The 24879-nt window shown below is 50.3% G+C and overlaps 2 protein-coding genes across 3 annotated transcripts in view; one reads left to right on the top strand and one right to left on the bottom strand.

The window, feature by feature from the left end:
- Positions 1 to 24879, bottom strand: part of LOC144763730 (lutropin-choriogonadotropic hormone receptor-like) — a 1068475-nt gene that overhangs the window by 134570 nt on the left and 909026 nt on the right. Inside the window, exon 10 of the mRNA XM_078649633.1 lies at positions 327 to 407. Within this exon, the coding sequence (XP_078505759.1) occupies positions 327 to 407 (81 nt within the window). The remainder of the gene's footprint in view (positions 1 to 326; positions 408 to 24879) is intronic.
- The window catches only part of GTF2A1L (general transcription factor IIA subunit 1 like), a 1231875-nt gene that overhangs the window by 1195851 nt on the left and 11145 nt on the right, over positions 1 to 24879 (top strand). The window lies entirely within an intron of this gene.

The raw sequence follows: 24879 nt of genomic DNA, 5'->3' as shown, positions 1-24879 counted from the left end.
TGTGCACATCCTGGGTGCAACGGGAGCTGGCTTTGCTCCTGCGCAGCGAGAGCAGGTTTTTTGCTTTGCTTCCGTAACGCGGGATCAGTCTGTTTCCCTGCACACAAGTGTGCATGCAGGGAAAAAAAAATGTGCACTCCCACCCGACAGGAGCATTTCTCTATGCTATAAAATCAGAATTGTAGCATTTTTTACCTATTTGCCATGCACGCTAATTAAAGTGAGCAGTAACATAATAAATCTCTTAATGTGGAAAAACTGACAATATACTTTTCTGGATTCTAGGTGTAATGTTAAAATAGAAAAAAGCCATGAGAAGTACTTACATTGTGTCATTAGTATACATTCTCGGAGTGTTGTCACATTGCTTGGTAAAATTCTCAAATAACAAAAGAAGACTGTTAGGTCTGAAATGAAACCAAGAAATAGTTGAAGCTTTGATCTTCCCATTTTTTAATGTGACAAAGTTGCTCATCCCCTAATTTTTAGGTTTTTTTTAGAATCAATTTTATCGGCATTTCGTAAAAACAAGGTAACATTTGTATCACTGTGACATGTGTAACATTTCATTATATATCCAAATGATATCTCCCTAACTGTTTGCGTAAATTGTAAATAGTCCACAATCCATTCGCCCCATATCCGGTTGTATTTGTTCGTGCACCCTCTTGCCTCGTAAACCGCTTTTTCTTGGATAGCACACCAATTGACCCCTCTCCCCCATTTCGTGACAGAGGGAGATTTTGAGTCCTTCCAGGCCATTGTAATGTCTCTTTTAGCAATCAACATGGCTGTTCCTAGAAACAATTTGTCGGCTTGGGAGCAGTCCATTCCCTTCATCACCCCCAGAAGTAGAGCAAGCGGACAAAGGGGAACCCCCCACTCCAATATGCCTCTTAATTCAGCTGTGATTGATGCCCAATATTTAGATATGACTGTGCAGGACCAGACCATATGAAAGAAGTCGGCTGGTTCATCTTCACAACATGGACATTGTGGGCTGAGAGAAGTCCAGCTTTGTGCAGTTGTGACGGTGTAAGATATGCGCAGTGGAGATAATATATCTGTATAAGGCAAAGTCTGGCAGATATGGTGAGAGTTCTGGGGGCCATGAGAGTGTCCTTCCAATCTTCGTCATCCAGAGAACCTATCCATCTTTCTCATCTGGTTCTAAGAGGGTCTAGCATGGATGGAGTATTGTTTCAGGGATTGGTATATTTAGGATATCGCTCCCTTACCTTGGTCACCCATGAGAATTTTGGCTTCCAACGGGCTGAACTCGGGAAATGAATCTTGGTTAGGGATGTGCGAGGCAAGGGTGTGACGTAGCTGGAGATATTTAAAGATTTGTGTGGAACGTAAGGAGTATGTGTGTTGTAAGTCCTGAAAGGAGGACAAGTGTGCTCCCTTCCAGACGTCTCCTAGGTAGGTTATGCCTATTAGATCCCACGCCTGTAATCCCGTCAGAGTCCCCACATCTCACAACCAAGTGTAGTGCCATAGTGGAGTTTGTAGCGTGAGTCTGTTGTCCCAGTGGATATGCCTCAATACTGATCGCCATGCTAGGAAAGCCGTACTAGTGACTACTGGTAGGGCCTGAGGGATTCGGGCTCTGTGCAGCATTGCCGGTGTCTGAGAGAAGCCAAGACTTCCAAGTTCAAGTCAATATGCTGGAATTGACCATCCCCAGTTAAACCAATTATGAATTATCAGGAGGCGAGTGGCGAGATTTTATAACAAGCATTTGCAATGCATCGTTCTCGCCTTTGGGACCTTATATGTATTTAGCAATGCAGCATATTAGCCTGGGTGCTGAAACATCTACTGTTTCATGTGCCTGAGACCGTTCATTCCTATGGGCAAGGGATGTCACACACACATCATAACAAACGCAGCAAGGGACAATCGACATCAACAAGTGCTGTGATGTTTCGGGAACAACTGAAAACATGCTCAGCCTGTATTTCTATCTTGGAAGCAGACTATGGCCTTAAATGTATTGGGCCGTGATCAGAAAAGAACTGATCTGGTTAGAACACTTTGTGATAAACAAATGTTGTGGGGTTCACGTACACAAAATTCACAAAATGTGTAGAGTGGCAGAAATGAAATAATGCACCTAATGACCAATATTATCATTTACAGGGTTGACTCTGTACCTAACTTCACCCCTTAACAACCTCCTATTTGTTGAAGAGGGGCTATGGGAAGACAAACAGCGGAAAATACAGGAAATAAACAGGCTATTAGGATATTACTTTCAGTTCCTGTCACCTTCTCCCCAACCCATAGGACTAGGAGAAGCAACAGAGATGCAAGGGGTACCGCTCACCAGCCACTGCTAGCACATGCAACCCTCACTGTGCCTAATTGATGGCATGAAGTCCGCAATTTCTTCTCATTGATTTCACCTTAGACAGATGCGCACTAGTAAGGCGGGCTTGGGGGTGGGGGGGTGGGGGGGTGGACGACCGCAGGGAGGTCCCCCCGGGTTGTTTGGGATGTCTGCCGAGCACAGGTGGGCATTTTGTTTTTGGGCTCCTTTTTCATAGCCCAAAAGTAGCCCAACGTATAAAGGCGTTGGGCTACTGCTCCTAGCCACCATTTTCTCTTTGGTGACCTGGTGGCTGGAAGCGTTAGTCAGGGACGTTTTTTCATAGCGATATTTTTGCTTCTTGGGTTTTCATTATTAGTGTCTGTGGCTTTTTATTATGGCTGCTGCGGATATTCGCTTGCTCGAAGCCCTCAGGCTCCTGAGCGAAGCTGGATGCATGGACTTGGCTGTGGGCAACGTGGTCGGGCCCCCGCGCCCGGCGGGCCTGGCAGCAGCGGTGGCTGCTTGCACTTCGCCCAAATGGCCCAGAATGCACACGGTGTTAGAGCGGGGCCGCCCGCGATCGAGGAAGGTGGCCCCGGTGCGGCGCTCACAGCCCGGGGGAGAGCGTTGTATTACAGGTAAGCCTCGGAGGGTGGGATGGGAGTGTTTCTAATTTGGTGACCGGGGGGAGTGCTGCGGCTTTGGCGGTAGAGGTGCCTTTGAGGGGGGGCCCGAGGCGGCAAGAGGCGCCCGGCGTCTCTGTCTGCTGCTTCGGGGATGGCAGCGGCAGTGGGGGATGGGCGGGGTGTTTTTTTTTATGATGAACCTGGTGCACCCCTTGCATTGTGTCAGGTAAAGGAAGGGGAGAAGCACAGTCGTGTGCCCCCTTTTACTTGTCTGCTGGTTGTTGGTCCTTCGAGCAGGGCAGGAGAGGGTGTGCAGCAGGGTCAGGTTGCCCCTCTGCAGGGCATGGGGGACAAATGGAAGCTGCTGGTGGCATGAAAGAGGGGGGTGGGCCACAGAGGTGAGGGCCTCATCAGTGGTAGGTTCCACCTTATTGAAGCGAGGGGGCAGGCATGAAGGTGCTGGGTTGGATTTGGAGGTGGGGGGAGAGATTTGGTCAGCCCTCTTCTTTTTTCCCCTCCTTATTCTTTTAGAGGGGAGGTTTTTTCGGTGGGTTGCAGCTCCCCTGGGGAGGGGGAGTGGGCACAGGTTTTTGCATCCTCAGGGCACAGGGGCAGGCCACTGAGGGGGTGAGGGTCCTGTGAGGGATTTCAGAAGCACCCTTAGATCTGGCTATTGGGGGTCAAGCATGGGAGGGTTTGGATGTTTTTCCGTCCTGGGAGGAGGGAGTGCGGGGCATGGGGGCTGGAGGTCGCCCTGAACTTCTTAGCCCCACTCGGAGTGAGTGTTCTTTAAGGAGCGTGGGTAAATTAGGGGGAGATGACTGGGCGAGGTCTGGGTCCCTTGGGGCAGTTGGGGGGGTAGGAAGGGTTGCCAAATTTTGGCCCCTTCTGCACCAGGGGTACAAACGAATTTGGAGTGGAGTGGGGATGATGGGGAGGGGGACCTTTCCCCCCCAGCTTCCCCCAGGAAAGTAAAGTGAGTTCTAAGTACACAGGGCAGGGTGGTGCCGGGTTTTCGGAGGATGGCTTTTGGGTCAGGAAGGACGGCAGGCCAGTTAGTGTTTTGGGAGCTCCCAGCTCACCAGTCCAAACTTTTTCTTCACAGGGTAGGGAGCGTCGCGGGATAGCAGACTCGGTAGGGCGAGGTGCGGCCCAACTGCGCCGAGGAGAAGGGAGGGTGGAGCCTTGCGCGGCACATTCCGTACCGGCAGGGGATCCCGGCGTGGCCAGCACACGAAGGTCCGGCGCGACATCGCTGGCCCAAACATCCAGCAGGACACGATGGTCAGCAGGACCACTGGACAGGAACGCTCAAGAATGTCAGGGGGGAGTATCGGCGAGTACAGTCGGCTCACCCGCCAGGAGGATTCTCAGGGGCCGCTAGGGCTGGTGTAAGCAATGTTGGGTCGGTTAAGGCCCGCAGTGTTAGTTTTGTGACAGAACCTCTACAGATAGAGGAAGCGATTGTACTGGATTATGATGAGGACAGCCCAGAAGAAGGGGAGTGTTAAGGGACGATGAGGAAGGAGGGTGTCTTCTCATGAGTCTCCTAGTGATTTACAGGCACCAGAGGCGGTGCAGCCCAGGAGGGCAGTGTCATTAGGGCCCAGAAGAGCGGACGGCCCCTCGGTGAGGGCTCCTCCGACGGTGGACCCTGTTGAGCAAGTGGCATGGAGATCGGCGCCTGGTCGGGCAGCCTTGTTGGAGCCAGGTGAGAATGTTGTCCCACGGGCCAAACCTAAAATGGTGTCGGTGGGGACAGGGGGTGAGGATGTACGGGAGGAGCTGCGTGGTAAGGTCCATAGTAGTAAATATGTTAAAGATGAAGGGTTGGCGACTGGTGATGTGGTGGCACCGGGCACTAAAGTGGAGAGTGGAATGAATACGGAACCTGAAGTGCCAGGTAAAGAGCCATTACAGAGTAAAGAGTTAAAGTTTAAAAAGCTGCCTTACATGGGTATGACGAAACCCATGGGTGCGCATTTGATGTTAGCCACTAAAGAGCGCATCTGGAAGGGGGAATACGATAAAATCTTGAAGCTACTTCACAGGGAGGTGCGGTCCAAAGAAGGGTCGAAGGAGGAAGAGTATGAGCTAGCCAAGCGGCCTAAGGTGCCGTTGACAATTGAAAATTGGACGGCGGCATTTTTGATATATGCCAGTATATATTGTGAAAAGTTTCCTGAGCGCTGGGTGGCTATTTTTAAATATATGGACGTTATTCGGAAAGCGCAGATCACGGATAGTGGGTATGCATGGGTGCAATATGATTAGGAGTTCAGGGCCCGTATGGCTTGGGATCCGGAGGCAAAGTGGGGGGAATTGGACTCTGATTTATGGCAACACACAATGGGGGCACCGTCGGGGGCAAAACTATATTTACAGCAAGTGGTTTACCCTTAGTGTACAGGCCCATTCAGGGGAAAACCACCCGGGGGGGGGGGAGGGGTGGGGAGTGCAACAGCTACACAATCTGGGTCAGGAGCGTGCTGGGAGTTTAATAAAGGCATGTGCACAAGGGAGTTGTGACGGGGCTTGCGGACCTGAAACGACTATCACTACGGACTGGTGGTCCGCCACCCCCCTTTCACCATGCCCCTTTTCCCCACAGCTACCACCTTGTTCATGGATCGAGGAACCCGAGTCCGGTTGGACAGCTGACAATAACTCGTGGGGCCCCTTTAAGAACACGGACCCTGATGACGAGGCTCCACCCCTCGACAGCGTATCCACGACAAAAGCAGGAAGTAGCGGAGACTCACCGTACGGCGTTTCCCAGGAGGCAGCAGTTATCGTGGAAGACGAACGGAGGTGTTTGGAGCCGAGAGAAACCGAGAGCGACACGCCTGGAGGCCAACGTTTCAACGCTTCGCCCCGCCACGTTCCCACAGGAGGAGCGTGGCTACAAGAGGTACAGGGCCGGGTAGCGGGTTGGGTCGGGCGGAGCAGACAGCCCCGTGTGTAAAGTGTACAGCCCTAAGACTCCCCCTACCTCTTCACGTGCACTTCCCCACACACCCTGTTGCCTGAGAAGTGTGCACCGGATCACTGTTGTTTCCCTCACTCCCGGCCCTGAATGTTACCGGAACCTCACAATTAGCTGATCATAGTTTCCTTTTCTTTTTCGGTACCGGAGTGGAACCCCTAGGGGAGAGACGTCCCCGGCCGGAGCAAGACCGCACCTGTCCAGATACCGGGACTACGCAAGCTGGAGAAAGCTGCCTTTCCTTTGGACCCTGCAGTGTATACTAGAGAACGAACCGTCCCATTGATGAAAAAGACTTACATACCAATAAAACCCTCTTTGAAACTTCTACTGAAGGCGCCAGTGTTCCTCTTTTCCCCTGCACCTCCCATAAGACCAAGTTCAGTAGTCGACCTCCCCCACGTCCCGACCCCCTCGGGACAGGAGTATTGTAAGTTCAGGTACAAGTGCTCTCAGTGTGGAAAGAAACCCCCCTTGGTTAAATGTTGGGGAGTCAAGCAGCAAGGAAGTCAGCAGTGGCAACAGACAGGGGCTGGCGCATCTGGGCCATCGCATCAATTACAGAGTGGTAGTGGTAAGAGATCTCAGGGGCTTGGGCCCAAAAGCTCCTACGCCAGTTAGACTGGCAGCATTGGCAACATTGTTTGAGGTACTACGGGGATTTAGAAGCAAAACAGGTACTTTTGGAGGGCTTTGAAGAGGGGTTTTGTTTGGGTTACAAGGGGCCTCGGCAGAGGCAGTGGGCACAAAATTTGAAGTCCGCATTTGAACATAAGTCAGTGGTGCAAGACAAGTTGGACAAAGAAGTTTGTGAAGGAAGTATGGCAGGTCCTTTTGATGACTGGCCTGTGGACGATTTGATTGTTTCTCCAATCGGGGTGGTTCCCCAAAAAGAAGTTGGACAGTACAGACTAATACAACACCTATCGTGGCCTGAGGGGTCTTCAGTTAATTATTTTATTGATGAGGAGGCAGCCTCAGTGTCATATTCCTGAGTTGACGTTGCTATGTCACTGGTTGTGACCGCGGGCACAACTGCAGAGCTGGCAAAATGCGATATAAAATCTGCATTTCGTTTGCTTACCGTACATCCGGATGATTGGACTCTTTTGGAAATACATTTTGAGGGACAATGGTACGTGGACAAGGCATTACCGATGGGTTGTTCAATGTCTTGTGCTTTGTTTGAGTGTTTCAGCACTTTCTTACAGTGGTATTTCACAGAGCACACTGGTAACACACTACTTAGACAACTTCTTTTTTGTTGGTTCCTCGGCCTCCACGGAGTGCCAGGTAGCGCTGGACATTTTCCATGAGCTCATGGGCAAGCTGGGTGTGCCCTTGACACCGGAAAAAACTATGGGTTCATGTACGACCATGTCATTCTTAGGAATTGAAATTGATTCAGTAGAAATGCAGGCACAGCTGCCAGTTGATAAGAAAGCAATAATTTTGGATTTGTTGGAAGAAATGCTTGCAAAACATAAGGTAACGGTGAAGGACATCCAGGTTTTGTTGGGCCATCTCAATTTCGCCTGCAGGGTAGTCAGGGCAGGGAGGACCTTTTGCAGGGAGACTGGGATGTACATTGTCAGGACACCATCTGCCTCACCACCATATCCGCTTGTCGGCTGGGTTGAAGGAAGATCTGTGTATGTGGAAACCATTTCTGCATTCCTTTAATGGAATATCATTGGTCAGAGAGGATGATTTTCAGTGGGATGTCCACATTTTTTCAGATGCAGCAGGCAGTGATGGTTCTGGTATATACCGGCAGGGCAGGTGGTGAGCGGCGAAGTGGACTGATCAGTGGAAAGATGGTGGGAGGAGTATTGCCTTTTTGGAGCTTTTCCCGGTGCTAGTGGCATTGACGCTGTGGGGTGAGGAACTGGCACATAAGAAGGTGTTGTTCAGGATTGACAACATGGCAATGGTGGAAATCATCAACAGGCAGTCTGCAAGAGATGAGCAGATTTTGAAGTTTCTGCAGGTGTTTGTTCTTGGCTGCCTTAGACATATTGCTTTCAGGGCACTTCATATCCCTGGTGTGGACAATGACATTGCGGGTGCTTTGTCTCGTTCGCAGTGGGAGAGATTCCATGGGCTGGCCAAGGAGGCGGACAGGACACCGACCCCAATGCCGGTCCATCTGTGGTATGTAGGCAACATAGGGTTATACAGTTGGTGGTAGGTTCTTTGTCGGCTTCCACCCGTTCAGCTTATGCTCTGGCCTGGAATGAATTCATAGCATCAGGTGCCTGTCGGCGGGAGGAGGCATGGAGGCGATTGGAGGATGTGATACAGTTTCTGTTGGACCTCATTGAGAAGGGTTTGTCTCAGGTTACCATTGCAGGGAAATTGGCAGGTATTTCTTTCATGGGGAAACTTCTGTGGGGCTACTCCCCTTCTGTGGGGGAAGTAGGGAGGGGGATGTTGGAAGGTTGGGCTAGGGAGCGGGGCAGGGAGCGTTTAACGCATAGGCCGTTATCATGGCAGACTTTAGCGCGTTTGCTGGCAGCGTTGCCTGTTTGTAAGGATGTTTTTGAAGCATGTTTGTTTTCTACTCTCATGGTTTGGATGTTTTTTGGAGCCTTTAGGGTTTCCAAACTTTTAGGTTCCAGGTTAAAAGTAGGTATCACTTGGCAAGAGGTTTTCTTCTCTGAGTGGGGGATTCATATTTGGCTGGCCAGCGCAAAAAACAGACCAGAGAAGTGTTGGTAAAGGAGTATGGCTGGAAGCAGCTTCTCCGGAGTCGACATGCCCTTTACATTGGGCCAGGCGTTGGAGGACCCTGTCGGGAGGGGAAGGTAGTGCACGGGTTTTTCGACATGCTGAGGGGGGTCGGGTGACGGACTATTAACTGCGCATGGTACTGCGAAAAGCTTTGAGGCAAATTGGTCTGGATGGGTCTCAGTTTGGGACACAATCCTTTAGATTTGGGGCATCAACAGAAGCGTCCAGTCGCGGCTGGTCTAAGGGGGATATTATGCGGCTTGGGCGCTGGTCATCCAACTGTTTCCAACGCCATGTGCGGAGTACTGCGGAGGAAGCGCATGCGTCAGCTTCTTTTACATGAATCTCATATTGTTTTTCTCATTGCAGGTTCTGTAGCGGAATTGACCATTTGGATAGTGGGGCACTCGTTCGTAAAATGGGCTCAAGTTCAAGCTGGCAGTTGTTATTTCGGGGAAATGTTGGGGTGTAATGAGCGTTTGTTTATAATTGTTCGGAAAGGGAAGGGAGGGATGTTGTGAAGGAGTGTTCCTGCTTTGAACAAGTAGTTGGTCGGGGCCAGTGCCCAGATGTTCTGTTAATTCATTTGGGGGAGAATGACCTTTGTGGGGTAAAAGGTGTTGTTTTGTTAAGGGCAATGAAGAGGGATTTGGCACTTTTGCGGGAACAGTTGTCAGGTTGCCATGTTCTGTGGACAGAGATAGTGCTGCATATGATTTGGAGGGGTGCTCGGAATCCCAGGGCAATTGATAGGGTGCGTGAGGTCAACCTGGAGATTTCTAGATTTTGCAGGAGTTTAGGCTTTGGGAGAGTGTGTCATAGGGACATTCAGTTTGAGTCAGTGGAGTTTTTCAGGGGCGATGGGGTACACCTATCCAGGATGGGTATGGACCTTTATTTGCTGGAAGTAAGAGAAGTTCTATCCAGGTGTCTCAATGTACAGGAGCGTTTGAGAGAGGCATAAATGAGTTGTTCTGGTAGGGGGGCAGAAAGGGGAGGTAGTTTCCTCCCCCCCGGCTTTCTGGGTGGCGGGGATTAGTGGAAGTTTGCCAGGGTTGGCAGAGTTTTGGTTGTTTGGTTTAAAGTTGGGTCATCGACAAGGATTGTTCAGGCAGGTTGATTGTTGGGGTACTTACAGAGGCTGGGTGATCCTAAGTGGTGAAGGGGCAGGCAGGGGAGTTTTTGTGTAACACATGTTTTAGATTTATAGGCTTATATGTTTATGCATTGAATTATAGTGTTTGTAATTTTATAATGTTGTAATGGTCTGGTGGGGGTGGGTTCGAATGAATGTTAGGGGTGGGGGAGGGGGGTCGGGGTTAAGTAAGTGTTTTATTTAGTGAGGTTTAGTTTTGTAAGGCATTGGCCTAGGAGTTTTAATTGTTATGTGCACCTGTTCCAATTAAGCGGCCTTTTACACACAAAATCTGTTTGTGGTCTGCTCCCCCCTCAACCCCTCCCTCCCAATACACTTTTAAGGCAATGTGTCAAGGAATAGATGAAACCGTTCACATCATTTTTACACAAGTATAAAATGTGGCGCGAGAGCTCGCCCGCTCCGGCGGCTATATTTAACTCCAGCTGCAATCGCCCCAAACTGTTTCCTTTAAACACTAAAGCCATTCAGATGGTGTAGATTTATTTCAGATAAGAACAACTGCCTAGTTCATGGAGAGGGTAGGGTGCTGGGGTTTGCTGGGCAGATTCAGGGCAATTCTATAGGAAACGAACACAGGAAAAAGACACAGAGGAAAGGACTTGGTGTTTGGGATAATGGGAGAAGAAGCAGGTGAGGAGTGAGGATGGTGGAATCCAGAGTAATGGGCGGAGAGAAGGGCAAATAAAGCACAATCAGAGGAAGTGCAGAAGCAAGAGAAAAGGGGAAAGGGTGGTAGATGGGTGAGAGGCAATGAACCAATAGGAGGAAGCAAGGAGATTAATAGGAAATATGACACTAGATGGGAGAAGCTATGGACATAAAAAGGGGTGATTTGTGGTGGCAAATGTGCAAAGCATATGAAAGAATGGCTTTAGGAGCATGTTCGAATATGCATAGCGACAGTTGCCACATTTTGTCCCAGAGAAGACACACAGGTAAGAAAAGAGATAGTGAGGACCAATATACCACCCAATCCGTGGAAACAGGTAGACCAGGGACTGAACGCAGGCCCCTGTAGAACAGCCCCCCCTGACCCATCAGGGGACCCCATGAAGTCCAAGGTATGTGAGTTATGGGAGACAAAATGGCTCCCTCTTCACATTTTCACTGACTGTATCTATTTCGAAAACCGCATTTGCCCTCAATGTTGCGTTGTGGCTATTCTATCCACAATGAATGAAAGAAAATATGTCATAGAACTCACGACAAACAGAATCGTCTCCAGGCGCTTCTTTGAGGATGGAAAGGAAAGATTAGGGAGCATGCGGTTCCTTATATGATAGATTCACATCTCCATGCAACACGCAGCAGGAAATGTAACCCAATGAGGGGGAGGTCGGGAGTGTAAGCTCAGTTGATTTGGTGCTTAGAGTGCTGCACCGGTGGGGAAGGGTTTGATTATATTCAGAAGAGCAAATAATTCATCCAATTAGTGGGGAAATGACAAGGATATATGCAAGAGGAATGTACACTTTAAAGTGGCCGCGATACACACCGTATGCCTTTAGGGAGTTTTTCACCTGCATTTCCACATGAGGGAAGCCAGCGTGATGGTGGAGTATTATCTCGTCACTCTCCTGTCAGTCTCCAAATCAAGTTGACGTACTGTACTCAGCACAAGGATGGGCCCAGGAACACCAGAGCCCCTGCCAACTTATAAAACTTCAATCGGGGCAGGGCTCATGCACCCTCGTTACTGGTCTGCCGGAATTGTGGTGAGCTCGTGCAGGGACGGGAAAAACTCATGCACTGGAGACACAAGGCAGCTCTGATACCTATCCCCTGAGTGCGTCCTGCTGCCCTCTTCTCCGGACCTGGCTGGTGGCGGCTCCCCCATCCTGTGCCTCCAGGACGCTTGACTTTCCTTCTCCAGAGAATGGTGGCTGCTGCCCAGTGGCCCCTAGGAGGGCACACCCCAGCAGCATCAGCAGTATGGGAAACAAGAGGCCAGGCTCCCTCATGCTGCTGTGTCCTGAGTGAGCACTATGCACAGCTGGATTGAGAGGGGTCTAGCGACCGGGGTCCTCCCTGCACCTGGAGGCTGCAGCCCCCCTATCCAGGCTCTGCGCAGTTCCACAGAAGGCGATACTCTGTGACTCCGATGCCCTCAGCCCAGCACAGATGAGTGCAGATGCAGGAGTCGGGTGGTGAGCAGCTGCCACTGAGTGCAATGCGACACCTGTGAGAGCAAGCAGCGGAAAGAGCAGGAGAGGGGCAGTGCCAGAGCAGCAGCGGGGTGACTTTTAATTTACCACTCAAATTGTATTCACCTTTACATTCACTCTCATCTCGGTTGTGGGCGAGATCTTACTGTTCCGCCGCAATCTCAAGGTCAGTGTGTTCATGTAGCTTGGAAATATGAGGAGTTTGTATCCAGTTTTTTAATTTACACAGATAAATTAGATATGACGTAAAGGCCACAGGACCCGCGTGACTATGCAGGTGCTATGCACTGTACATTTTACACACTGAATAAATCCACACGGGCCCATGCAATCTTTTGACAGAAACGTTCCAAGGAACCTTCCGACATCAAATTGTATGCAGTCCTCTCTTAGCAGTGGTTGCAGTGTATCCTCCTCTACTTGCCGGCACACAGGATCTTCCTCTGCTCGGGCATTAGCTCTGCCCAACGTCAGGCAGCCTTGCCTGGCTTCCGTATTTCTCGAGGCGATGGTTCTGGCCGATCTCGGCGGCTCTTCACAAATGCGGGGTGGGCTCCCGCTTCTGAATGCTCGCAAATGCGGGGTGGGCTCCCGCTTTTAAATACTTGTAAATGCGGGGGGGGGGAGGCTCCCGCTTCTCCATGAGCCCAAATGCGGGCACACTACTTTAAAAACAAGCACTGGTAATGCAATAGAACTTGCATTTACACAAGTCCTTTTGCATTTTAAAAGGGAGTACGGGCGGGCAAAGAGGCACAAACGGGAGTGCGGTGGGGGGGGGGGGGTGATGGTGTCCCAAGAAGTCATGGACTGCAGGAGGGGACAGGGGAAGGCATGGGAATAAAAAAGTGTTTACAGAACAGGGGCCGATAGTCATGGAAGGACACAAATGACAACATGGCCGTCAGGAGGAGGGACTAACAAGCCTAAAACCAATGGGAAGGCTGCATGTAGGACCTAAGCCAATACAAAAAATGGGTGGAGAATGGGCGGAGCTTAAACAAATCTTCCACGCTATAGTGTATACTGCATGTCTCAACGAGACAGTGCAAGCGCTGCCTAGGCAAGACCTAAAAAGGTATTCATCATGGCCATTCCTCTCTCGTATGTAGTACGTTGGCAAGTCATGAGAGCCGGACGTGCTCTTGAGGTCCCCCCAAAGGAAGTTACTAACCACCACATCCAGATCGCGAAACCAGCTGCGAGGGAGATGGATCGGGAGATTTTGGAGGACATATAGGAGGCGGGGGACCATCATTTTGAAGAGGTCAACTCTCCTGAGCGCGTTGAGAAGGAGTTTTTGCCATTGACGTAAGTCCTCTTTAGTGCGTCGGAGAAGTGGACCAATGTTAAGGGACCACGTCAACCCCTGGAGAAGTGCCACCCAGATACCAAGGTACTTAAAGGATAATCTTCATATGGGCATGGTTGTCTGCCAGTCGAAGCATTCCCTGGAGGCATGAAGGGGGACCACCGTGGATTTGAGTGGGTTAAGGCATAGTTCATACGCCCGCCCGAAGGAGTGAAGGATCTTCAAATATCTCGGACCAAATCGGGCTGGGTCAGCGAGGTACAGGAGGATATCATCTGCGTTCCATGCATTTCGGTCCTCCTGAGATCCCGACCAGCACCAACCTTAAACTCGGTCATCCGTCCGGATGTGACAGACCAGAGGCATGATCGCGAGGGTGAAGAGAGCGGGCATCCCTGCCGTCTCCCCCTCTCAACCGGGAACGCCTTGGACATTCATAAGGACCCTAGCTGATGGATTAGAATAAAGCACTACTACCATTTTCTTATAATAGAGTCCGAAGCCTGCCCTTACTAGCATGTCTTGCATGTAACCCCAGTCAACCGCATCAAAGTTGAGTAAAACTAAGGCCAGATATGGTGTAAGGAGGTTCCGGTAGGCAAGGGCCACGTGCAGGCATCGAAGGCAATTCCGGGTGCTGTGGCGTGGCATAAATCACATTGGTCAGGGTATATGAGGGTGTGGATCACTTTTTTAGTCCGGGTGGGCAAAATCATTGCATATATTTTGACTTCAGTATTGATGAGGGAGATCAGGCGATATTGTGTACAGGAGACAGAGGGAGTATAGTTCCCTCAAATAAGGCATGGGGCCATGGGATCAGAGTTTCTCGAAACGTTGCGTAATACTCTGCAGGGAGCCCGTCTGGGTCTGGGCCTGGGGTCTTGAGATCGGCAAGAAAGGAGATTGCCTTGCTTACTTCTTCAGTAGTGATAGGCTCATCCATGGTTTTCTGTTCGATCTTTGATAGTCTTGAAAGGGGGACATTTTGCAAGAAGGCTGAACTATCACCTGGTGTGTGTGTGGCATCCGCTAAGTATAGTGTCTTGTAATAGTTTGCAAAGGTCTGCGTAATTGCTACGGGTGTAAGGGAGGTCTGGCCCTGTGTGTCTCGAATTTTGGAGACTATTCGTTTGGCCACGGAGTGAGTAGCAAGCCAGTGGAGCAATTTGCCATTTTTATCTCCCCACCCATAGACCCTGGCAACTGAAGATCTTTTAATCAGTTTGACTGACTCAATGGAGATATTCCACATTTCTTCCTGCACTAATTGCAGTTGTCGGTGCTCCATATCCCCCTCCACTGTTGCTGCCGCCCTTTCCATTCAAAGTGCCTTAGCTTCGAGTTGAGCGAGTTGGTGGTCACGGGTCTGAGGCTTGTGCTTAAGGAGTCCTTTAGCGTAGCCCGAATTGTGGCTTTACTCACCTCCCAAATTGTGCCCTGGCACTGCACTGTACCTTCGTTTGTACGGAAGTAATTACTGAGTTCCTCCACAACACTCTCTCTGTATTCTTGTTCTTGGAGGAACCAAGCATTTAGTCACCATATGGGCCTGAGTGTCATTGTGGGCCCACTCACTTGCAAAGGGAGCAGGGAGTGGTCGGATACTCTGCGTGCTAGAATTTGGATTTCAGAAATGGCACGGTAATCTGAAGCGGACATGAACAGGAGGTCTATACAGGAGTGGTTGTGCTGTGCCGCAGAGGTGTGCGTATATTGTTGTCTCTTAGGGTGCCAAGTGCGCCAGACATCACAGAAACCCAGTGTAGCGGTCCAATCCCCAGGACATCTGGCCCCCATCTTTCTATGAGAGGATTTAGAACCCGTAGCGTCCTCCGCGGGCTCCGGGACAGCATTAAATTCACCCCCCGTCGTCAAGCCTCGTCGTCAGTGCAGCTTGGAGCGTTGGCTCTAAATTGGCCGGAGGAGTATATAGTGATACTAGATTGATGGTGGACTCTCCCAAGGTACCAGAAAGAGCTGTGAATCGGCCTGAGGGTTCGCTAACCACTTTGGTCATTGTGAAGGGAAAGGAACGGCACAAGAGAATTTCCGTACCCCGAGGCCTCTTGGAAAACAGAGAATGCCATACCCTGTCAAATCCCTGATGCGCCAGGTAAGGGCAGTGGTTCGCAACAAGGTGTGTCTCCTGTAGTATTAAGATGTCTGGTGTGTTCCTTTAGACATACTTTAAAACCTCTGTCCATTTAATTTTATCTAAGAGGCCATTCACATTCCATGAGAGGATTCTCATGTGCTTGCTTCTAATTTATGGATCTGACACAGTGGCAGTGTGACAATGTCTGGAGCCGACCATTTGATGTTCTCCAATAGATCAGGTATTGGGGCTTCCGAAGGAAGCTGCATGTGCTCAAGGGCGCTATTTAACCTGTTGAAGGGAGAATCCTGCATACATTGCACAGTGTCACCATGGAACAAGTCAACATGAACACCGTCTGGAAAAACATTACCAGTAGAAGATCCTAACCAACCCCCCACCCCATACTTCCCCGAATGAAGCATCTGTCACCAATTAACAAAGGCTTGAATTGCAAACAAGTTAATCAGGGGTTGTGGTCGATTACAGCATACTGAGCCCCTCAAAGCTTGAGGATAATTGTTCCTCTGGCGTGGACTTCTGAATTAGTGGTGCTTGAGTTTGTATGTGGGGGCTGCGGGAGAGATCACTGTCATCTGAGCTGGGTCTAGGGGGTCCCCTAGGATCTGTTCCATCCAGTCGGGCAAGGTCATTCGCGGTCTTCTTGGTCTCTGGCGATTCAACTCTGTCCCGGGTCGAGCCACTCTGTGATGGGGACTGTATTCCTCGGGTCCTGAGTCTTCTACCGCATCCCGCACGTCGCCCATGGGGAGTCGCAGATTTTTTAGTGTGAGAAGTTGGCCTGGCATATGCTGTCCACTAGTTGTAGTGGGCACTTTGCCCCAGTCCAAACAACCCTTTAGAGGTGATAGATTATTTGAAAGCTATCCTAGTGGTAGCTATAGAGAGCAGCCTTCAGGCTAAGTATGAAGGAATGTAAAGCAGCTTGTTTTACCAGTCTATAATCTCTTGAATGGCTAAATCAAAGGAGAACCACACCAGGTATATATATATAATATATGTATTTATTCTTAAACACACCCTACTAGTCTCTTTATGAGGCTAGAGGTCAAGGCACATATGTTACACTTAATATATCACAGTAAATTAGCACAATATACGTTAGGCCCCAGGAGCGAACCGAACCATATATTAAGAAAGTGGTACAAGAACCATGACTTGACTGGACACAAGGCCTAGAGCCTGTAGAATTGCTGGGATGAAAAGGAACCACCCAAGGTAGTGACACAGGGGACCCACGGGGGACGCGGGCAGTGTGAGAACACAGCCGCAAATCGCTGTTAGCTTCTATGGGGAAAGTTGTGGTTGGAAATTTAAAGTTTAAGCACTTAGAAGAGGACTTTGAGCAAACCCCCTTAGATTTAAGGGGTTCTAGGGCCAACAACCACGGGAGCACCGGAGTACTCAAATTACCTCACCCAGGGAAGCCGGGTGCATAGGTGTCTTTTGGTGTCGGGAATCGTTGTTGATTTCAATGGTGATTTGCTGCAAAGTGCTGCTGCAGTCGAAGTGGAAAGTGTCCGGGGTGATTAAAGCCTGGATCAAAGATGTGAAGAACCTGAAAAACATAGGGGACAGAGTCTGGGTCACTTGCCAGTGACCAGAGCCACGATAGACGAATGCCCACCTTTGTTGAGTGATTCAGGTGTGAAGAGGTGAAGCTTGACTCTGAAGCCACGAGGACCAGGAGGCGTCGACGATGACCAGGAGCTGGATTCAAGCTGTCCCACAAAGGATGTCGAGTGCTGCAATGTTGGTGCCTGGATTGGACCAAACAAGCCTTGGCAACATCAACACCCACTGGAAGAGAAAATAGGCTTCAGTGCGGACCAGCAAGGTAGAAGGGACTTACCAAGTGGTGGAGAGTCAGGGCACATCTGCAGCAACCAGGGTTGCCCAAGGAAAATCAGAGTTGCCTTCTCAGGGACCCACCAGTCGACGGACCAGGAATCGCGAAGGTTCCTCAAGTGAAAAAACAAAGGGCTGGCTCACAGAACAATAGTGGAGTGTAGGCCAGCAATCTTCAGTGGAAAAGGTGCTCTGGGTCTGGGCTACAAGTAACCCAATGCACAGCTTCCAGGAACGTCGAGAAGCTAATGCACTTGCACATGTCCACGGTGTCCAGGGGTACCGGTTCAACGGTACACACGAGGGATGCAGGTCTCTGCTTTGCTGGGGGCTCAGATCGGCCTCGGAGAAGTCTGGAAATCCACCTCCTGGGCTGCAAATGCTTCAGAATCCGGTGGGAGCTTCGGAGATGCAGACTGAGCAGATGCGTCTTTGGTGCCTGCCAAGCAGGGAAGTAATTCCTTAACTCCAAGGGAGATTCTTCAGTCATCTAGTCATCTAGATCATCGAAGTTCCGGGATTTCTGTGGCAGAGTTTCGTCCAGGTGTAACCTAAAGTGCTGTAGTCAGGGGTTCCTTTCTTATACCCAAGGAAGGGGTCGGGCTAACTCTGGGGACCTACCTATGGAAGGGTTTGGAAAGAGGGGTGGCTACACCCATTTCCTTTGTCCAGTTTTGCACCAGAGCAGGGGCTGGTAGCCCCTGCAACCGGTTTGAACTGGGCTATGCACAGGGACAACAAATGTGCCCCCAGTGCAGACTTCAAAGCACTCTTGGAGTGCACCCACCCAGCCCCAATAAAGCCTGTCTGGGAGGTGGTAACACCGCCCTGTAACATGAAACCTATTGTCGAGGCCTCCCCTGCCGGAGGTTTGTCCAGCAGCAGGAGGCCAGACTCGTTTCTGTGGCTGCAGCATCTGTTTTGTGATGCCAGGGCTCTTTTAAACTGGTACTGAGTGTACTGGTGTGAACATGTCTCTCCTTCTAGAAGGGTTGAATCATACCCCTGATGCCAGGACTGGCGGGGGCGCGGGGGGGGTCTGATTCCAAAGTGTGTGACACCAAACAAGACATGTTTCCTTGTAGCCATGCCAAAGTTAGCATTTACCACAAGGTTATAATGCACTTGAGTATATGGTCTGGGGGAAGGGGGGCGGAGCTTGCTCGCGACCAATATGGCCGCTTGAGCCTTTCGCTCTGTGACGCCGCTTAACTAACCAGAAATTATCCTGCAGCCTCGCAGCTCTACGTTACTGCAATAACGAGCCCGAGAACGGCGGAGATACGAAACTTAGACGTCGCCCCGGGCTGTGCTGGAGCGTGGAGGCGAACCTGAAGCGACAGAGCACTGCCGAGTTACTGTAAATCTGCTTTGAGCTCCGTGGCCTTGGAGAGCCTGTTGCGCACGCTGCCCTCGCGGGCCCCGGTTCAATAAAGCACTCCAGAAGGGACAGATCGCGCACCAAGAGAAGAGGTGCAAGGATCTGAGGAGACCGGGGTCCAGGCAGCAGAGGCACGATTGGCTGCAGAAGGAACTGAGAGACTGCAGTATCGGAGCGGGCAGTTCCTCACTGAGTGCTGACGCGACAGAGGGGCCCGTAGGGAGATCAGCCCAAGGTGGGTGACACTTGCAGTACTGTATTCTGGCCTTGACAGTTAAGAGACTTGCAGCCCCCTGAGCCCCCCATCTTGTCATGCATGAGCTAAACACGCTCCGCATAGCCCTGAAGGGAGTCATTGAGTGCAGTGTTGTGGCAGTCGGTCACAGGGAGTGAAAAGAGCGGGATACACCTTCAGGACCCCTGTGGGGCGGAGGCTGGGGTGACAGTCACTATGGCGCTGTTGTGGTGCGGAAATCTTGGATCTGCGGCCCGCACGCACATGACAAGCTCCCTTGAGGAGGTATAGGCGAGGAAAGGTACCCCACAACTGGAATTGCTCTACTCGATGCCCGCTGCCACGGCACACGGGGCGGCATTCTGGATTTGTGTTTGGCCTAGAGTGGGGCTACAGCCGAGTCTTAGTGGCAGTGGATGGGGCTACCTGGGGTGCGGAGGTGGAGCCTGGGATACAGCAGTGGACCTTCTGAATAGTAACTGAGGCCCGACCTGATCACGCACTATAGGACGCATCTTGCTGCTGGGCTGCCCAGCATATGGGTGTGTGTGACCACTGCTAAGCGCACACACTGGCGTGCACGACACTGGTGCAACACTGCGCAGGGTATTGCCCATAGGAAGGCTAGCCTGCAGTGGGGACCGGAGCCTCCGAGTACAACCCACGGTTGCCCCTGCTATCTGGAGGGCTGGGCTATGGAGAGAGTCTGTGGAGGGGCTCTGCCTGGCAGCTCCCCCTGAGCGTAAGAATGGGCACAGTAGACAGAGCACAGCCCAAACTCTCTTTTGAACAGAAGCGATTGAAGTCGCATGATGCCTCCACGGATGAGACCACAAGGATGCAAGCCCCCACGACGGAAGACACTGGCCCCAATATCCTTAGTATGCTGTTAGCCATGGAAAAAAACCTGCAAAGCGGTATCACCTCTTTAGGTACAAAGATGGATGCCCTCTCCTACAGGATGGACAGAATGGTTGAGTGCTTAGATAAACATGCTGAACGATTGGACATGTCTGAGCGGAGAATCACGGAGGTGGAGGAAGCACGTACTACGCTGAAAACAGAGCACAAGCAACTCAGGAGAGTCCTACGTGTCCACCAGGATAAAACGAAGGACTTGGAGGCGCGTTCACGGCGCTGTAACCTCAGAGTCACTGGCCTCCTAGAGTCCACCCCAACTGGCAACATGGAACAATTTATTGAACGCCTGCTTGTCACTCTGCTGGGGGAAGGGGTCTTCTCCGCCAGGTTTGTGGTGGAGAGAGCGCACCATTCCGTGGCGCCTCGCTGGCCCCCAGGGGCGCCGGCAAGACCGATCATTGCAAAACTGTTCAATTATCGGGACAGAGACACTGCTCTGAGAATGGCGAGGGAAACGCAGTCAATGTCTTATGAGGGCTCTGAGATATCCCTGTACGCAGACTCCACTTTGTCGTGTTCAGGAGGCGCACCGCCAATTTGCCCCCATGAAACAATTGCTCCGAGATATGGACATATACTACGCCATGTTGTATCCTGCTAAGCTTCGGGTTAACAGACAGGGCCGTTCCCACATCTTCACTGATCCAAAGTCTCTGCAGAAAGCCCTGAAGGAGTGGTCCAAGGAGCGACACCACAGCCCAGAACAACACCGGCTTGCAGAGGCGGCAGGGGGATCCCTGGAGGATCAGGACTGATGCAGGCGGACTAACACTGACCAATAGGTATAGTCTTGGGGCTGGAGAGGGCGGGGGCAAATCTAGGGGTGGAGTGGGCAGTGCCTATTGAGATCCGGAGCTATCTGCCTGCAATTATCATGATGGGGGAGTTAATAATGATAATAATAATACTGATATTTATAGAGCGCGAACAGCTACCTCCGAGAAGGTGTCCCGGCGCTAAATGAGCAGCTAGATGTATTAGCGAGAAAAAGAGTGGTTTAAGTTTTTTGAGTGAAGAGCCAGGTCTTAAGTTGCCTCCTAAAACAGGCTTCTGAAGTTGCAGTTCGAATAGCGAGCGGCAGATCATTCCACAATTTTACCGTTCCGGCCGAAAAGGTCCTGCCCCCAAGTCGGGCCCTCCGGGCTCGAGGGACATGCAACAAAATCAATGCGTTGGAACGAAGGGACCTCGCCTGCTGGTATCGGGGAAGTCTCAATTTTAGATAGTTAGGACAGTTGCCCCGTAGTGCCCTAAAGGCCAGGGTCAGTGCCTTACATTTGATCCTGCAGGCCACTGGGAGCCAGGGAAGACTGTGCAGATGAGGAGGGACATGCTGTCTAAAAGGAATGTGTTTTATCAGCCTCACAGTCGCATTCTGCACGGTCTGTAAACGTTGAATAAGATATTTCGGCAGACCAAGATAGAGGCCGTTCGCGTAGTCCAGCCTCGATGTAACAGTTGCATGAACTACAGCTTTACGGCAGTCTTCTGGCAGCAGTTCAAGAAATTTACGGAGATTCCTAAGTTTATTTAGGCACCCCGCCGTGACCTGCTGGATGTGTGCAGAAAAAGAAAGGCTTACCTCCCATCTCACTCCCAGGTTTTTAGCACTACTGCTGGGAAGTGGAGGAGAGCCCATTTCCGGTGGCCACCACAAATCCGGCGGGGGCTGCAGGCCTTTTCCAAAGAAGACCACCTCAGTCTTGCCCGCATTTAATTTTAATTTATTGGTATTCATCCATATGGCAATGTCACGTAGGCAGCCCTTGAACTTGCTAAATGCTGCCACAGTCAATTCTGTGTAGGGGTAGACTAGCTGGGTGTCGTCTGCGTACGATATCGCCTTAATCCCCCATTTAGCAATTAACGTAAAAAATGGAGCTAGATAAACATTAAAAAGCAAGGGACTAAGTGCTGATCCCTTGGAGACCCCGCACCAAAGGTGTTTCGGCTTGGAAGCAAAAGGACCCAAGGCAACTTTCTGGGAACGATCACTTAAATAGTAGTGTAGCCAAGCCAGTGCATTATCTTTCAAACCTACTCCTTCTAATATCTGCAAGAGTCTAGCATGGTTGACGGTATCAAACGCCGCAGATAGATCCAGGAGCACCAGCATAGCTGATGCTCCTGAATCCAAAGACCACCTAATCGACTCTGCCACCTCAATGAGGGCGGTCTCGGTGCTGAAGCCCGATCTAAAACCGGATTGAGTATCATGCAAGATGTTATTTGTTTCAACAAAACTACTCAGTTGGCGTTGTACCAGTTTTTCAAGCATTTTTCCAGGGGCGGCCAATAGGGAGATAGGCCTAAGATTACTAAGGTCCTCTGGGGCTCCATTAGGTTTTTTTTTCAAGGGAAGAAGTGTTGATGTTTCCAACAGTCGGGAAACACCCCTGACACAATAGAGATGGTCCAGATATGTAAAAGTGTTTCTACGAGGGAGCATGACATCACCTTCCATAACTTGGGCGGACAGGGGTCATCCGGAGCTCCAGATTTCCACTTCTCTATTTCTTTCAGTGCCTCTTTAAATAAAAAAGGACGAAACTGTACTAGGGGGTGGGCGGGCGAATTTCCCTCAACCGAATCCGACATTGCTGTTGACGCGGAATCGGTAAAAGTGTCATACACTTTTTTGATTTTATTATCAAAAAACGCCAAGATGTCTTCACATAGTGCCTCTGATGGGGTAATTTCTGTCTCGATAACTCTCGGTTTAAAAAAGGACTGGACTATCTTAAAAACTTCCTTGCTCGACTGCTCAGCTTTCTGAATAGAAGTGGCAATAAAAGATTGCCCAGCCTGGAACTGGATGCAGGGATGATGGAGGGGCTATCGAAAGTGTTGAAGAAAGTGATCTGGAACAATCGCCTGATGGGGCGACTATACATGAGACATATTGAGACTGCGCCAGAATGCTGCGGGCGGCTGGCATGGACCCTTCGGGTGCTGAGGCCTGGGCCTGGATAGGTAGTTGCTTACTTTGTTCCATATGTCTGCTAATGCCGGAGTACATTTGGGCTGACCATTGCTCTCATTGTATTTCTTGCTAGGACGAGCAACATCCGCCCGCGAGTGCATCACACAAGGCGAGATCTAATAGGTTTGGGGGGTTGAGGGAGGATGCTAGGGAGTCCAGGGGATGCATCGCGGCCGAGTTGGGGGTGGCCTGTCGTGGGTGGCAGAGGATGGGTGGAGGAGAGGGATTGGTTGTTCCGGTTGATTGAGGCTTTATGTAAGTTAATACATGGTATGCTAATTGCTTATTTGAAGCATAGGTTGGGATACACAATAGGCTATCAAATATACAATAGTGGGACCTAGTATGGACAACTCACCACAGACACTGGACGCCCTTTGTGTGCTCACGTGGAACATTTGGTGGCTTAACGATCACCGAAAACTGCGCAAGGTGTTGAACTATATACATAGGCAGAACATTGACATAGCCCTACAGTAGGAGATGCATCTCCCACTGAACACTCGCAACGTGGTCAACAAGCATCCGGAAGCACAGTACCTCTGGGGTGGGGACTTTAACCTGGTCAGGGACCCAAATCTGGATAGATTGGGAGGACCGCCGAGGCGATCCTCTGCAGCGGCTAGAGCGCTCGAGAATGTCATGGTGGGAGCAGACCTTTGCGATGTATAGTGCACACGACACCAGGAAAGGGGAGGTTATACACATTACTCTGCTTATCACAACTTGTACACACGCATAGATTACTGGTTGGTGTCTTCATCACTCATGGGACACGCTTGAGAGTGTCTGGTATTACCTAGAACTCTGTCGGATCATTCTCCTCTCCTGCTGGTCCTTACCACACAAAGGAAGACTATCCCGACCTTCACTTGGTGGTTTCCCCCTTACTCATTACTGGATCCTGTCTTCAAGGAAGACATGGCTGAGGCTATTGAAACTTTTTTCACCATTAATATGGGCTCGGTGGACAGTTTTCAGGTTATATAGGAGGCTTTCAAGGTTTACATTCGGGGTGCTGCTATTGCCAAACATTTGGGTGTTCTCCGCTCGATCCAACACAGACTGGTTGATCTTGAATAAAAGCTAGTTGTACTGGAAAAACGCCAATTGGTAAGTAACGACGAGGCAATAATGCGCGAAATCAAAGAACTGTTGGAAGAATATCAAGATGCTGCTGACAGCGAAGTTAAGCATCTAGGTAAATACACCACGGCACGTATTTATGGGGAGGGCGACAGGCCGGGCTCCGCACTAGCGCACATATTAAAAGCGAAGCGCTGTAAGACGCAGGTTACTGAAATTAAATCGGCAGAGGGAGAGACATTAACAGATGTGGCGGAAATCGCCGAAAGGTTCGAGCAATTTTATGCGGAATTATATACATCACGGTCATCCTGTTCGGAGGATGATATCCTTGGCTATCTGGAACTCATCAAACTACCATTTCTCACCAACTCACAAGGAATTTCTGATGCGACCCATAGAAAAAGACGAAATCTTATTGGCTCAATCAGGCATGAGAGCTTCCAGTGCCCGGGGGTCGGACGCTTTAACTGTTGACTTTTATAAAACTTTCTTGACTTATTACTCCCACATATCTAGGTGCTTTTTGATGACATGTGTGTTTCAGGCACAATGGCACCACTGATGAGAGAGGCGATAATTTTAGCCATACCCAAACCAGGCAAGCCCTTAGATGAGTGTGGATCTTACCGTCCTCTCTCTCTGCTCAATGTTGACACCAAATTATTTGCTAAGATCCTTGCTGACCGATTAGTTCCCCTGGCGACGGTCTTGGTCACACCTGAGCAGGCGGGGTTCATTCCAGATAGGAATCTCACCTACAATCTTCGCACGGTGTTTGGAACCATTCAACATACCAAACAGGATTTTAAAGCCGTTGCGATCTTTCTTGACATGGAGAAGGCTTTCAACTCTGTTGAGTGGCCCTTCATGTGGCAGGTACTGATGAGGATGGGACTAGGCTCTGTTTTTCTGCAACTGATTGGGGTACTTTATAATTCTCCTACGGCACGTATCAGAATAGGTAATCTGATAACAGATTCAATTATAGTATCCAGAGGTACGAGG

The sequence above is a fragment of the Lissotriton helveticus genome, chromosome 6 (genome assembly GCF_964261635.1).
Source record: "Lissotriton helveticus chromosome 6, aLisHel1.1, whole genome shotgun sequence".
Classification (NCBI taxonomy): Eukaryota; Metazoa; Chordata; class Amphibia; order Caudata; family Salamandridae; genus Lissotriton; species Lissotriton helveticus.
The sequence above is the reverse complement of the archived record's forward strand: the minus strand, read 5'-3'. Positions and strand labels throughout refer to the sequence as shown.